Source organism: Phoca vitulina, unplaced genomic scaffold (assembly GCF_004348235.1).
Source record: "Phoca vitulina isolate PV1807 unplaced genomic scaffold, GSC_HSeal_1.0 scaffold123, whole genome shotgun sequence".
Classification (NCBI taxonomy): Eukaryota; Metazoa; Chordata; class Mammalia; order Carnivora; family Phocidae; genus Phoca; species Phoca vitulina.
The window spans coordinates 75,908-90,400 of record NW_022589826.1 but is presented as its reverse complement, the minus strand read 5'-3'; the positions used below and the strand labels follow the sequence as shown (position 1 = coordinate 90,400).

At 44.4% G+C, this 14,493-nt stretch overlaps 1 protein-coding gene across 2 annotated transcripts in view; it reads right to left on the bottom strand.

Annotated features, from left to right (window-relative positions):
- LOC116628565 (zinc finger and SCAN domain-containing protein 31-like) overlaps positions 1–3,396 on the bottom strand; it is an 8,645-nt gene extending 5,249 nt beyond the window's left edge. Inside the window, exons 1-3 of one of the 2 annotated variants that reach the window (XM_032398964.1) lie at positions 3,310–3,396; positions 1,172–1,626; positions 896–1,043 (exon numbers count right to left, since the gene is read on the bottom strand). In XM_032398964.1, coding sequence (XP_032254855.1) covers positions 896–1,043; positions 1,172–1,570 — 547 coding nt within the window. In that variant the 5' untranslated portion in view covers positions 1,571–1,626; positions 3,310–3,396. Of the gene's footprint in view, positions 1–895; positions 1,044–1,171; positions 1,627–2,825; positions 3,163–3,309 lie in introns of those variants that run through there. The other variant, XM_032398963.1, reaches the window with a different exon arrangement.
- Between the last annotated feature and the right edge of the window lie 11,097 nt (positions 3,397–14,493).

The window sequence follows — 14,493 nt, the reverse complement described above, 5'->3', positions numbered from 1 at the left end:
CATATATATATATGTTAAAAAAAAGGGGGGGGAGGGCAAAATAAGGGTATTTTCAGACATGCAAAGACTAAGTCTACACCCAAAGAACCTAAGATAATTATTAAAGAATGAACTTCAATAAGAGTGAACCCAGAGGAAAGGTGTTGGCCCAGAGAATGGTGCCTTTAATAACTGATAAAGTACATCAGGAATTTAATAAACTTGCTATGAAAGAAAAAAACTGATTTCAACTTTTAAAGAGAAACTGGTTTCTATGAATGACCAACTATAATCTAGGGTGCCTAGGGTTGATAGAGTCTAGTTCCTGAGTTATAGGAGAATTTTATTTTATTAATTTATTTATCCTAGTTATAGGCAAAATTTAAAAAGCCCATGAAAATAATGGAATTTAAATTCCTCTGATTCCCATAGAACCCAGAGGTAGGTCTCATACAGCTTGAAAGTTAAAGACGTACTGAACCCACAAAGCGCTTGTGTTCTGGCCCCTGACCTCCTTCTCTCTGCTCTTCTGCCTCTCTCTTCATGCTCCAGTCACACGGGCCTTCTTTCAAACCCACCTCTTTCCCACCTGTTTTTGTACATGCTCTTAGGCCTACATTGCTTTCCCCTCTACAACTCACCTGGCTAATTTCTACTCTACTTTTGGGATTTAGCTCCCATGTTACTTCCTCAAAAGGGCCTTCTCTGACTACCTTCTTCTTCCCCCATCTACAATCTGTTATGGTACATTTATTTTGTAAGCTCCGTGAAAGCAAGGGTCACGTCTGCTTTGTTCACTATACCCAGTGCCTTGCATGGCGCCTGGCACAGAGTAAGTATTCAATATATATGTGTTCAATGATGAATGATTCTAAGGTCTCCAGGGGAGCCATATGACCCAAGTGTCAACACTAACCACAATCCTGTTGGTGCCGAGGGTCCTGAGATTCACCCGTAAGCTGGATCTCCATGGGTTGAGGCTGGAGAGATGTTGCTTCCTTAGCTGGATCCAGAGGCTCCGATGTCTCAGAAAGCACTTCCTGTGCACAGGTCTGGGTTGAAACCTGAGAACAAGCAGGCTCATCTGGGCATCTGAAGGGCCCACAGTCTACATGATCCCGAGAGCCCATAAAGGATCAGCCTGGATGCCCACTCCCAACCATCCCTGCACTGAGCACAGGTCCCTTTCTACCTGCTGGTCTGGTTCATCCAATTCCTTCTCCAGATCTTCCAGCACAGCCACGGCCTCCTCCCCACTCTCCGGGTGCTGCTCCCGCACCCAGGCCTGCAGCTCCTCGGGCAGGATGGTCAGGAACTGCTCCAGCACCAGCAAGTCCAACATCTGCTCCTTGCTGTGTATCTCAGGTCTTAACCACTCACAGCAGAACACCCAGAGCTGGCTCAAGGCCTCACGGGGTCCAGGAGTCTCCTTGTAGCAGAACTGTCGGAAGCGCTGGCGGAATAGCTCCTGGCTGTTTGGGCTGCTCCCCTGTGGGCCAGATCCCTGAACCTTGGCAGGACCTTTTTTGTTGTTTACTCTGAAGAGGCCCTCTGGCTCTTCAGGAGCCTGTGGAAGTAACACTGCAGCCATTCCAGCTCCAATGGTCAGAGAGGACGATAACGAGGGTTATCTTTCAGGGAACACTCCTAAGGTTATAGAAACCGCAGTTAAAAAGATAGACACACACATGCTGATTAAATGCTTGAACTTACTAAGTCTAATGTTTCTATTTCAGAAGAGCAAGAAGGCTTGACCCAAATTTAAAAAAACATGTTTAAGGTAATTCAAACCTTTTTCTAAGTAGAAGGAATGTTTGTCAAGAAAGAGCATTTTTCATTATATTGAGAATATTGTTGGACCCCTGCTTTCCAAAAATAACACCAAAACAATCCATTGATAAGGGCAAGCTGAATTTATTCCTACGAATGCTAGCATTACCTTGACAGTCTTAGTAGTATCTCCCAGGAAGGAAGGCAAAGTCAGGATATTTCTGAGGTTTCGGGGTTTAAGACAGATCTTTCAAAGCAGAATAAGGATTGGAGAAGGATCATGACAATAGTTTAGAACTGATGAACACAACAAGGTGAAGGTTTTCAGCTGAGGGTTTCAAAAAGTCTGGATCAAAAAGTTGGGAGTCTGATATTCATTCAGGTGGATTTTTTGAGGGGTAATTTCTTGAAACAAATATGCTTATTTGCAACTTTATCTTCTAGGGCAAGAATTTCCTGGAAGTGTCATGTTGATAAAGATAGTGGAACAGTGTCATCGCTAGTGTAGACAAATGAACAGTAAAGTCACCTTAAGCTAGGGAGGTAGCAGGCTGTGTGGGTGCAGATGGGTTCAGTCTTCCACGTAGTAGCAGACTTACCAGGGCCTTGTGTTGAAATGCGGACCACTTCATCAGCACGTGGGCCGCGGGTTCCGGGAGACCTAGGCGAATCGTGTCGTGTTCTCCTATGTGTAGTGGCTTAACCTCTCTAAACCTCTATTTCCCCCTCTGTAAAAATCTTACCTTTTTTTTTAACGTCTTATTTTGAAATAATTTTGAATTTGAAGAAATTTCCCCAGATGGTGCAGACCCGTCCCTATACCCGTCACCCAGCTTCCCCCGGCGTTAACCTCTCACTCGCACAACCGCAGCGCAGTTCACAAGCCCAGGAAGCAGCTGGCGACCTAAACCTTCCCGGTGGGGTCGTTCTGAGCTGAGTGCGGACGGGACGGCACTAGCTTCAGAGCTCGCCCCCCGAGACCTCGGCACCGCGGCCGTGCTCGCCGTGACCCCGCATCTGGGCCCTGCCTCGGTTTCCCGGCCCCGAACTCAGGGCCACGCACCGAGGCCGCTCACCTGCCACCCACTCGGCATCCTTCCAGCACCCCCGAAGGCGCGCTCCCGGCCCTAAGGATTAGGTGAGGCTGAGGCGAGCCCGTGCAGGGGTCATTCAGGGCGCAGGACACGGGGACTCGCAGCGTCCACGTCTTCCGAAGCACGAGACAGCGCGGCGACCGCGCCAGCCGTTCACCCGGTCCCCGCACCGACGAGCAGGCTCAGCGGTCCCGACTCGGGAGGCTCTGGCTGTCCGTCCCCAAGCCGCAGGGACCCGGGCTCCGGGGAGGCGGGCCCCGCCCGACACGCCGCCCGACCTGCGCGGCTCCCGGCGGGACCAGGGACCCCGGCGCGCTGGGGGCGGGGAGCCGTGCGCCGGCACGTGGCGCGGGCGGCGCGTCGGGACGCGAGGGGCGGGGCCCGCCGGGGGTGAGGACGGGGTCGCGCTGCGGCCTCCCCGCCGCGGCCTGTGCCCTCCGGCCGAGCGCCGTGAGCGCGGACCCACCTGCCCGGCGGGGAGGACGGCCGCCCGCAGGGGACGCTGAGGCCTCCGTGCTGGGCGCTGCGCCCTGCGTCCCGCTGCCGGCCCGGGAGCAAGCGAGGGCCGCGGGCACCCGCTCGGGGACGCGAGCGACCCTGCCCCGCCCCGGGATTCCTGCCGCGCGGCCACGCGGGGCGCCGCGAGAGTGACGTCATTTCTGGGTTTACTGTGTGTCCCGACGCTTCGGAGCCGGGGCGCCGCGACCCTCCACGCGTGTGCAGCACGCCGCGCGCCCGCTTCCGGCCTAGCGGTCGGAGCTCCCCGGCCTCGGCTCCGCGGGCGGCGGCGCCTGCCGGGTGTTCGGTGAACCCTTCTGAGGTCGCGTCCTCTGCAGATCGGGAAGGACACGCCTCACGGACATGTTCTCAGGAACCGGGGAATGCCGCGTTGCCGTCACAACGCTTAGAAACTTGGTGTTTTGGTACGGACGACAGTAAAAACCACTTAGTAATCGGATCTCTTACCGTATTCTAGGCAGAGAGCTCCTTGAGGCTGTCCTCTTCATTTTTTATTTTATTTTATTTTAAGATTTTATTTATTTATTCATGAGAGACAGAGAGAGAGAGAGGCAGAGGGAGAAGCGGGCTCCCAAGGAGCAGGGAGTCCGATGCGGGGCTCGATCCCAGGACCCTGGGATCATGACCTGAGCCGAAGGCAGACGCTTAACGACTGAGCCACCCAGGCGCCCTTGTCCTCTTCGTTTTTGCGTCCCTGAGCTACTGTGTCTTGTGCAGAGGGTAATTCATTTGTTCCAGGGTTCGGATTGACTCCTGCGTGAGTGGTGCGGAGGATGCGTGTCACAGACGCTTCAGAAAGTTTCTTTAAGAAAATTGAAATCCCAGGTAGAGAACGGGGCACTGGAAAAATTGAACCGCTGACGTGCGGCGGCTCATACAAGAAGCTTCCACTGCGCCAGCTCTTTAAGTTGCTGGGGGAGTGGGAAGCAGAGGACCACCGATGCGCTTTGCTGACTTACAGGACTAGCAGGTAACCAATGAGTAAGACTTCAGTGTTGAGGCGGCGCACATAGATGACCCGTGACAAAGCAGATCACCCTTGTAAGAACGGAGAGATATTGGAAAGGTGGTCATGACTGAACTGAAGACTGATGGTAGGACAGTGCGGTTGGTGTTGAGGGTCTTGCAGAGTTTGAGGTATGTGAGAATGAGCATCTGCCGTGGTGGGCAAGGGGCTCAGGTTAGAGAAGGAAACGTAGTACGTCTCTAGCTTTCTCTTTCAGCTCCTCTAAATCCTCTGTGCTGTACTGAGCCGCTTGCTCCAAGACAGATGTCCTTTAGCTGGATTTGATTGCTTTTCTTTGATTTTGCTTTCTTCCTTTTCAGTTCTGCTCTTTCTTATGTGGTACCCAGGCGGCCCTCACCAAAGGCAGAAGTATTATTTCTGGAATCTTACCAGCATCTGGATGGCCGGGATCTGTCTTATCTTTCTTTGTATTATCTGTTGAGTTGTATTAAATGCTTAGTAAATATGTTTTTACTTGGTTGGTTGGTATTAAAGCCTGAAAAATTTAAGGCCATTTTGGAGGGAAGATCTGTATAGCTTTACAAAAGCATTACCTAAGCCTAAGATTTTATTTTGCACTGTTGTAATGACGTCTTAGACAAAACAAGGGTATGTGACAGTTTTATCAGGGAAATGTTAAATTTTCCCTGCCTTAGGAATTCTCCCAGAACACTCAGTGGAATCTTCCTGAACCCTATCTCTATTCAAGATCAGGATGACTAAGGAGTTGAAGACTTTAGCAAACTGATCCCTAAGACAGTCTCCAAAAGCCAAATAACCTCTATTAGTAAAAGAGGGGGGCCAGACTAGGGTGTAAGAATCTTGGCAGCAGTGGAATAAGTCTATTGACCAGAACTTCTGCCAATGCTTTAGGTGGTAATGTTAGCAGGAAACGAATGTCTGGGCCCCAAAAATCTCTGAGCTAACTCTAGGAATGTTGCTGTTAGAGGCTGAGGTCCAAGATACACATTAAGGAGCAGATTATAAAGGTGCTGGAGCAGTTCTTGACCATCCTGTCCAAAGAGCTCTAGGCTTGTGTGCGTGAGAAACATCCATAATGTGGAGGAAGTGAGCATGCTAGGAGGCTTTAGGGAAAGAGTTTGATGATCTAGGATACTGGGTGAGAAAAGAGTTGCAATCTGGGTAGGACAGTGAGGATGGTGGGGAGGGGACATAGATGCACAATTGGAATGAGTAGATCATTACTGAGATAAAATCTTCCCTGTGGTTCCAAGTCTGTCTCTTACTTCTTGCTCTCTGTTTTCCATTGCTTGAAGACTAGATGAGCTTCTGGTTCCTAGGTCTCCTGCTCTGTGTCCCTTGGTTATACTACTTGTGATTTATAAGTTCTATTTCCAATTCCCAGTGTGGTTCCCTCACAAGCTCAACTGTATCTAGTTTTCTCCAGGTCCCAGCTTGTTGCCTTTGACAGGTAATGTTTTTAAAGAGAATAGTGGGCCACAGGTCTTGGAGTTTCCAGCTCTGGCTTATGGAAACACAGCTTTGCTGTCAGTCTTAGAGATTCAGTCCCCTGCTGGAAGGAGGTAAGAAGCACAGTTTACCTTGAATTCACCTTTGGTCAGACCATCTTTCCAGAGTACTTCTCCTGACATCCATTTTGTATTTGTCAAAGGTGTAGTCGGGAATTTAAAACTGGATACTTTTGCCCTGGTCTGGGGAGGTCAGTGAAGGTTTCCTGGGAGTCACTGAGCTTTAAATGGACAGTGGGCCTTAGAACAGAAAGGGAAGGAGAATCATACGGGGAGGAAGAATTTAGAAAATTGAGTGGTCTGTGTATGTCCTCCATCAAATTGACTAAAATGTAACAAACATTTACATAATAAACTCATCAGCCTTAATGAGAGTTATTGTATCTGCAGAGAACAGTGAAAACTTGTTGAAATGTGGAAACTGGACTCTCTCACTGGCTTGATAACTTCCAGCACCCCAGCCTTAAGGTGTTTGTGACTCATCAAATGAGAAACAGAGACATGGATCCTTGGAGTCCCTTGTGCTGACTTGAAATGTTGAGGATCTTCTGTATTTAGTAAATTCCCAAATCACTGTAGATCTGTCTCCACCCTCCTTAGTAAAATCTCTGTCGGTGGCTTGTTTCAGGATCAGCTTCAGTATTGAATCGGACTTTCCTGATGGTTTCTATTTTTTTCTTTTTAAAGATTTTATTTATTTATTTGACAGAGAGAGACACAGTGAGAGAGGGAACACAAGCAGGGGGAGTGGGAGAGGGAGAAGCAGGCTTCCCGCCGAGCAGGGAGCCCGATGCGGGGCTTGATCCCAGGACCCTGGGATCATGACCTGAGCCAAAGGCAGACACTTAACGACTGAGCCACCCAGGTGCCCCCTGATGGTTTCTATTTGCCTGCTTATTCTTCTTTTCTCGATTTCTGTTCAATCATGTTATTATCAATGGCCATTGTTCCCACTTTCTCCAGTCCACTGTCTGTCCCTCCTCCATCCCTCACATAATGTTGCATTGACCTATGGTGATGGATTTACTCTAACACTTCATAGCTAATTCACTACTATTTCTGTTCATTCGGCTTCCAATTCCACATTTTCTTTGATTCTCCTTTTGATTCTTATCATTCTTTTCTCATCCTTGTAATGAGTAGAATAATCTAGTGAAGAGGAAATAAGTTTTGGGATCAGAATATCTGGTACTGGAGTCTGTGATTTACCAGACATCTTAGGGACAGTGCACCAGCAGAGAACTCTCTTTATTCTGTCTCTAAAGCTTCCTAGTGTGGTCATTTCCTTTTCATATTTATTGCTATATAACAAATTACCCCCAAATGTGCCATCTGAAACATATCTATAGTTTCTGTGGGTCAGGAATTGAAAGTGGTTTAGTAGAATGTTCTGGTTCCGGATTTCTCAAGAGGTAGTGGTCAACATGTTGGCTGGGCTGTAGTCATCTGAAGAAAGCTGAGGATTGGCTTTCAAATTGCTTCCCTCACATGGCTCTTGGCCGGATGCCTGAGTGTCCTCACAGTGTGACAGCTGGTTTCTCCCCAAAACGAGTTATCCAAAAGACCAAGGATGCTGCAGTGCTTTCTATAACCTAGTTTCTACCACCACTCCCATCATATTCTCATTTTGGGAAGTTTGTCACTAGGTCCAGCCAAGACTCAAGGGGAGGGAAATTAGGCTCCATCTTTTGGATGGAGTTGTGTCAAAGAATTCATTGTTATATTTTAAATCACCACAGGCAAGTTACTTAACCTCTGTGAGCTTCTGTTTCTTCACCTCTGAATGGGGGACAAAAATATCTACTTTACGGGAATGAGTTGTGAGGTTAAATGGAGATATCTTTTGAAAGTGTTTTATATACATTATAACTCTCTAATGCTCTCATAATTTTCAGTGTAATCATTGCCAAAGATCTACTGTTCTCATCTGTGTCCTGGATCTTCACTGTGTTAGTGTTATCTCTCTTGAACTGACCCTGTTTAGGTTGACCCGTAGTATATATTCCGGGACATGCTTAAATCATCCTTTGCTCTTTCCCTTAGGTGTCTGTCTCAGATAATAAGTCATATCTGTGCAGTCTGTCTACTTTAGGTGACAAAAGTAGTACCAATAAGAAGTTTGCTCTAAAGAACCAAATATTTAGAGAAATACACATAGGCAGTACTAGCTACATAAGCTGCAGGACTAGTGCAAAATGAAAATGTGGGGCCCTTTGTTCAACAAGCAGGAAAAACATATTGTTAAAGGTATTAAAATATAAAACCTATTTTTCCCCTACCATGGGCTCTCTCATGACTCATCATTGCGTTTTTGTTATTTAATGTCATTTAAAGTAAACAAAAATTAAAATTTTAATTATGAATTTTGCTGTTCACCTTTAGATTGTACAATACCACTTTTAAAGGCAAATATAAAAGCATTAGGAATCACCAAATTATACACAACTCATACTTTGTAGTTCCTATGTGCATATGTATTTCAGAACAGTGGAAACGCTGTGCAGGGTGACTCACCACTTCCTGACGGGAACACAGTCTATCAACTCTACCTTTAACTGCTGAGGACTAAGGAGAAAGAGAAAGAGGGTGGCAGTGTGTTGCTCTCTTCCCTGTCGCTTCTGCCATCATTTCCAGTAAGTGGCTGCCCAGCGCAGGGAAGTAACACAATAAGAACGTGGTGGGTTCCTTGTTCCTGTCTCTTAGACCCTGCCATTTGCCACCTTTCTGAGTTATGAGCAAGTTGTGGTTCCAGCAAGAAAGTATGGTCTCACCTGGCTGTCAGCACCCCAGCTGACTCAGGTGCAGATATAACATGCCTACCCTGTACGTTAGGGGCGGGAAATTTTCTCTTCATCCCTTCTAGGTTCTTTGGCTGGTCTAATGACTAAAGTGACCTAAGACAGATTAACAGGAGAAAAACAAATTTAATTATGTACAGACAGGAGTCCCAAAGATATGAGACTCATGGGCAATTCAGGCAATTGAGGTTTATATGCCATCCTGAGCCAAGGAATGGGAGAGGGGTCTGGGACTTCAAAGGGGAGGAGGATAATTCATAGGATAATGAGAGGAGATGTTTGGTTATCAGACATTTGCCATGGCATGCAGTTAAGTCTTTCAGATAAAAAAGTTATGTCTGGTAATAGCTCTTTTTCTGGTACAGGCCCTCTATCTAAATTATTTTAAGTAGTTAATGGACAGGTAGATGTTTTTCCTGAGTCTTCTGGGTCTTGATTGCCTTCAGCTCAACATAATCCACAAGACAAAGTGGTGTACTTTGGGGCAGCCTATTCTGCTCCCCTTCATAGTTAGAGTCTCACTGAACTCCCATGAATATTGGGTCCACTGGAATTTTGTCTTCCTAGGGGATTACAAATGCTATGCGTGAATGGGAGGGCAAGACATACCCTCTGCTCAGGTGCATGCATTATTGTCCTGTCCTTCACATATACAACACAAGTTCAAAGATAAAATTTAGAATCTCAAGACTGTGACAATGATATTAAACCAAGCTCCGGACCTTCCGAGAAGCAGGACCCCTCTGAGCACTCTGAGCCCTGGGGCCCTGTGTTACGGCGTAGGTAACACATCTTGGAAGCCGGCACCGCACATCTGGCAGACTCAGTGGGAAGACTTACAAGGAAGGCAGTTGTGAAAAAGTCTTCCAACAGACAGGTGATAAATGTAGGAAAAATTTCCCCTGGAATTTAAATCTTTAAACACAGGAGAAACCATACCGGATAAAAACCTATAATTGTGAGTGTGAGAAAGCGTTTATTCAGCATTTCCCCCTTTCTTGACATCAGAGAACTCACTCACTCTGGGGAGAAATTGTATCACTGTAGTAAGTGTGCAAAAACCTTTATCCAATGCTCTCATCTTCTTGTTCACCTGAAAATCCATGTTGGAGTGAAGGCCTCTAAATGTAAAGAATGTGAGAAAGCTTCCAGTGCAAGCCCTGGCCTTATTCAGTAATAGAGAATTTGCACAGGAGAGAAACCCTATGAATACAATAAATATTGAAGAGGTTTCCAGGTGAGTTAGCTCCAGCAAGGCCTCAGACTGCTCCTGTGGATAAGAAGTTCTACTAATGGGCTACCTATTTAGGCAAATTCATTAAGAATTTAGGCCTCTTTCAACAGATAATATGTTTTGGAAAAGGATGCTATGGGAAGAAGCCTGAGAAAGAAGCATGTCCTCCAGACATGGCAAATTTTTTCCAATGTCAGACCCTTTATAGATGATCCCTTAAAATAGCCGTTTCTGTGGTATCTTACTTACTCATGAGTGCTGAGTATAGAATTGTGGAATCGTGTTATATACCTGAAACTAATATTACACTGTATGTTAATGATACTTGAATAAAAAAAATAAAGGGATATGAATTAAAAAAAAAAAAGCCTTTTCTAGCCAAACCCTCATAAACGTTCTTTGCCGTGTGCTACACACCAAGTTTAAAGGTTTAACTATGGTCTCTGGATGAATAACTGTTGGTCTGGAGAATCCTGAATCTTTACCTCATAACCTTATAACTGCTGACAAGTTATTTAACTCCTTTATGCCCAGAATTTTTTCAATGAAATGTGGATAACAACTACTATTTACCAAGGATATTATGAAGATAAAAGAAGGTAACAAGGCATTTTGGATATATGTATTCTTGTGCTGATATAAGAAACTTGTACTACAGGTGAGTATTGGCTCTGCCAAATTAAAAAAGACCAAAATAAGGAGTATGACTATGAAAAGAGAAATAAACAAGAATAAAATACATACTAAAACCTCACAAATATCACTTGAGAAACACATTACAACTTTTTCCAGAATATGAATGAAAATCTTTTCCCAAAGTATAGATTATAGAATGTTTTTTATTAGGCTTTTATTAAACTTGCAGATTCAGGGCGCCTGGGTGGCTCAGTAGGTGAAGCCTCTGCCTTCGGCTCAGGTCATGATCTCGGGGTCCTGGGATCGAGTCCCGCGTCGGGCTCCCTGCTTGGCGAGGAGCCTGCTTCTCCCTCTCCCTCTGCTCCTCCTCCCTGCTCATTCTCTGTCTCTCTCCCTCAAATAAAATATTAAAAAAAAAAAAAACTTGCAGATTCGGAAGACATAAACTTTACTGTCTTTGCAACCAAGTATTTTTTCTTTTAAAAATGTGGAGTATCAGTGCTTTCAGATGGGGAAAAAGGAGTTATGATATTTTAAGACTTTTTTAATTTCAGGAAACAAAACAAAACTTGGGTCCATAAGAAGTTATGTTTAAGACTGAGAAACTTTGGGGCGCCTGGGTGGCTCAGTTGGTTAAGCGACTGCCTTCGGCTCAGGTCATGATCCTGGAGTCCCGGGATCGAGTCCCACGTCGGGCTCCCTGCTCAGCAGGGAGTCTGCTTCTCTCTCTGACCCTCCCTCCTCTCATGCTCTCTCTCTCTATCTCATTCTCTCTCTCAAATAAATAAATAAAATCTTTAAAAAAAAAAAAAAAGACTGAGAAACTTTGCATTGATACGAAAAGAATAAAGGAGGAATCATTTTTAAATCCAATTTTGTTATATACCATGAATTAAAAATTCTATTTTATCACGATTATTATTAATCAAAAAGCTAATGATATGGATAGTAAGATTTGGAAAAATAGATTTCATGTCAGGATGAGTCCATTTCAAGATGCTGACATTTAAAAAATAGTTCTTGGGGAGGGGAAAAATATAGTTCTCTAAATTTTTTTATTCAGATATAATTGACATCTAACATTGTATAAGTTTAAGATACACAACATTGATTTGATACACTTATATATTTCAATATGATTAGCATTAGCTAACACCTCCATCATGGCACATAATTATTTTTTGTGATGACACATTTAAGGTCTAATCTCTCAGCAACTTTCAAGTATATAATACAGTACTGTTAACTACAATCACAATGTTGATTAGATCCCCAGAACTTATTAATTTTCTAACTGCAAGTTTGTACCCTTGACTGTTTTCCCAATTCCTCTACTTTGAGTTGGTAACCACCATTCTACTCGTTTTTACAAGTTCAGCTTTTTTAGATTCCACATATAAGTGGCATCATACAATGTGTCTTTCTTTGACTTATCTCACTTAGTACAGTACTCTCAGGTTCCATCCATGTTGTCACAAATGGCAGGATTTCCTTCTTTCTCATGGCTGAATAATATTCCATTGTACTATACTTCATTCATCTATCAATGGACACTTAAGTAGTTTCCACATCTTGGCTATTGTGAATAATACAATAAACATGGCAGTGCAGATATCTTTTTGATACCCTGTTTTCATTTATTTCCTTCAGATATATATATAGAAGTGGGATTGCTGGACCATATAATAGTTCTATTTTTTAATTTTTTGAGAAACCTCATACTGTTTTCCATAGTGGCTGCACCAATTTACTTTCTCACCAACATTCATAAGGGTCCCTTTTCTCCACATCCTCCAACACTTGTTATTTCTTGTCTTTTTGATACCAGTCTTTCTGACTGGTGTGAGATAATATTTCATTGTGGTATTGATTTGCATTTCCCTGATGATTTGTATCTCTTGGCCATCTGTATGTCTTCTCTAGAAAAATGTCTATTCACCTCCTCTGCCTGTGTTTTATTTTTATTTTATTTTTTTTTTATTTAAGTAAGCTCCATACCCAGTGTGAAGCTGGAACTCATGACCCTGAGATCAAGAGTTGCATGCTCTACCGACGGAGCCAGGCAGGCGCCCTGCCTGTGTTTTAATTGGATTGTTTTTGTTGTTATTAAGTTGTATGAATTCTTTATATATTTTGTCTTTTTATTTTTAAATTTAATTTTTTAAAAAAAGATTTTATTTATTTATTTGAGAGAGAGCACAAGCAGGGGGAGCAGCAGAGGGAGAAGCAGGCTCCCTGCTGAGCAGGGAGCTCAATGTGGGACTCAATCCCAGGATCCGAGGATCATGACCTGAGCCGAAGGCAGACGCTTAACCGACTGAGCCACTCAGGCACCCCTATATTTTGTCTTTTTAAAAAAAATGTTGGGGCGCCTGGGTGGCTCAGCTGGTTAAGTATTTGTCTTCGGCTCAGGTCATGATCCCAGAGTCCTGGGATCGAGCCCCACGTCAGGCTCCCTGCTTAGTGGGGAGTCTGCTTCTCCCTCTCCCCCTGCCCCTGCTCACCCCACCGCTTGTTCTCTCTCTCTCTCTCAAATAAATAAATAATTTATTTAAAAAAATTTTTTTTTAAGTAGGCTCCACACCCAGCACGGGGCCTAAACTCACAACCCTGAGATCAAGACCTGAGCTGAGATCAAGAGTCAGACACTAAACTGACTTGAGCCACCCAGGCATCCCGACTTCTTTATATATTTTGGATATTAACCTCTTATCTGATAGTTTGCAGATATTTTCTCCCATTCTGTAGGTACAGAGTTGGGGGGTGAGGTGGGCAAGGAAAGAGATGAATAAAGCAACTATCAAAAAGGGATTTGGACTGAACAATGAGAGTAACAATGGGTATCAAAAGTGGAAGAAGGTGAAAATAAGAAATATTGCGGATGGCAGTAGAAAGTAACAGAAAAATAATCTTTTTTATTTATTATTATTTTTTAAAGATTTTATTTATTTATTTGAGAGAGAGAGAGCACATGAGAGGGGGGAGGGTCAGAGGAAGAAGCAGATTCCCCGCTGAGCGGGGAGCCCGATGCGGGACTCGATCCTGGGACTCCAGGATCACGACCTGAGCCGAAGGCAGTCGCTTAACCAACTGAGCCACCCAGGTGCCCCAAAATAATCTTTTTTAAAGATATTTTTTATTTTGAGAGTGAGCATGGGGTATGGGGTGGGGTGGGTGAGGGGCAGAGGAAGAGGGGGAGAAGCAGACTCCCCGCTGAGCGCAGAGGCCAACGTGGGGCTTGATCCCAGGACCCTGAAATCATGACCTGAGCTGAAATCAAGATTTGGACGCTCAACCAAGTCACCCAGGTGCCCCAAAATAATTTGTTTTTAACTGTAGTCAGAACAGATGAAAATATACTGAAGTTAGAGGGAATGGGGGCAATGAGGAGATAATACTGAAGAGGAAAGATCTATATTTTAGAATGATTTGTGACTTTTTAACTAAAGACAGCAGGGACTAAAGGAAAAACTAAACAGGGTTAGATGAGTCTGAAAGATTAGGTAGATGACATAGATTCCATTACAAGGGCACAGTAAAGAGGTACAAAATGGCTTTAAATGATCAGGGAAATTCAGAAAAGGTCACTTTAAGGCAAAAGATTAAGTTCTACTTTACAGAGCAAGTACTAAAGGTACAGTAGAAATTAGGCCATGATATTACATATGATGAAAATATAAACAGGTTAAATAAAGATAAATTTTATTTTATGAGAACAGTCTGAAAAGGTTTTTAAATGAAGTTAGGAATGCTGGTATATAATAGGGAAGACGGCATCATGTTGTTCTGTACCATGTCCTTTGTTAGTGCTGCCTAAGCGGGAATGCGATACTCCAGAGGGTAGATGTTCAGTCCGATTCAGCGTGGCGTTTGTACGTTTGCGGTGTTCCTAATGCTTTTCAACCGGGACAGCTAGCAGAACTTTCAAGCACCCTCTCCCAGCTTGCTCACGAACGGCCTGGAGGTC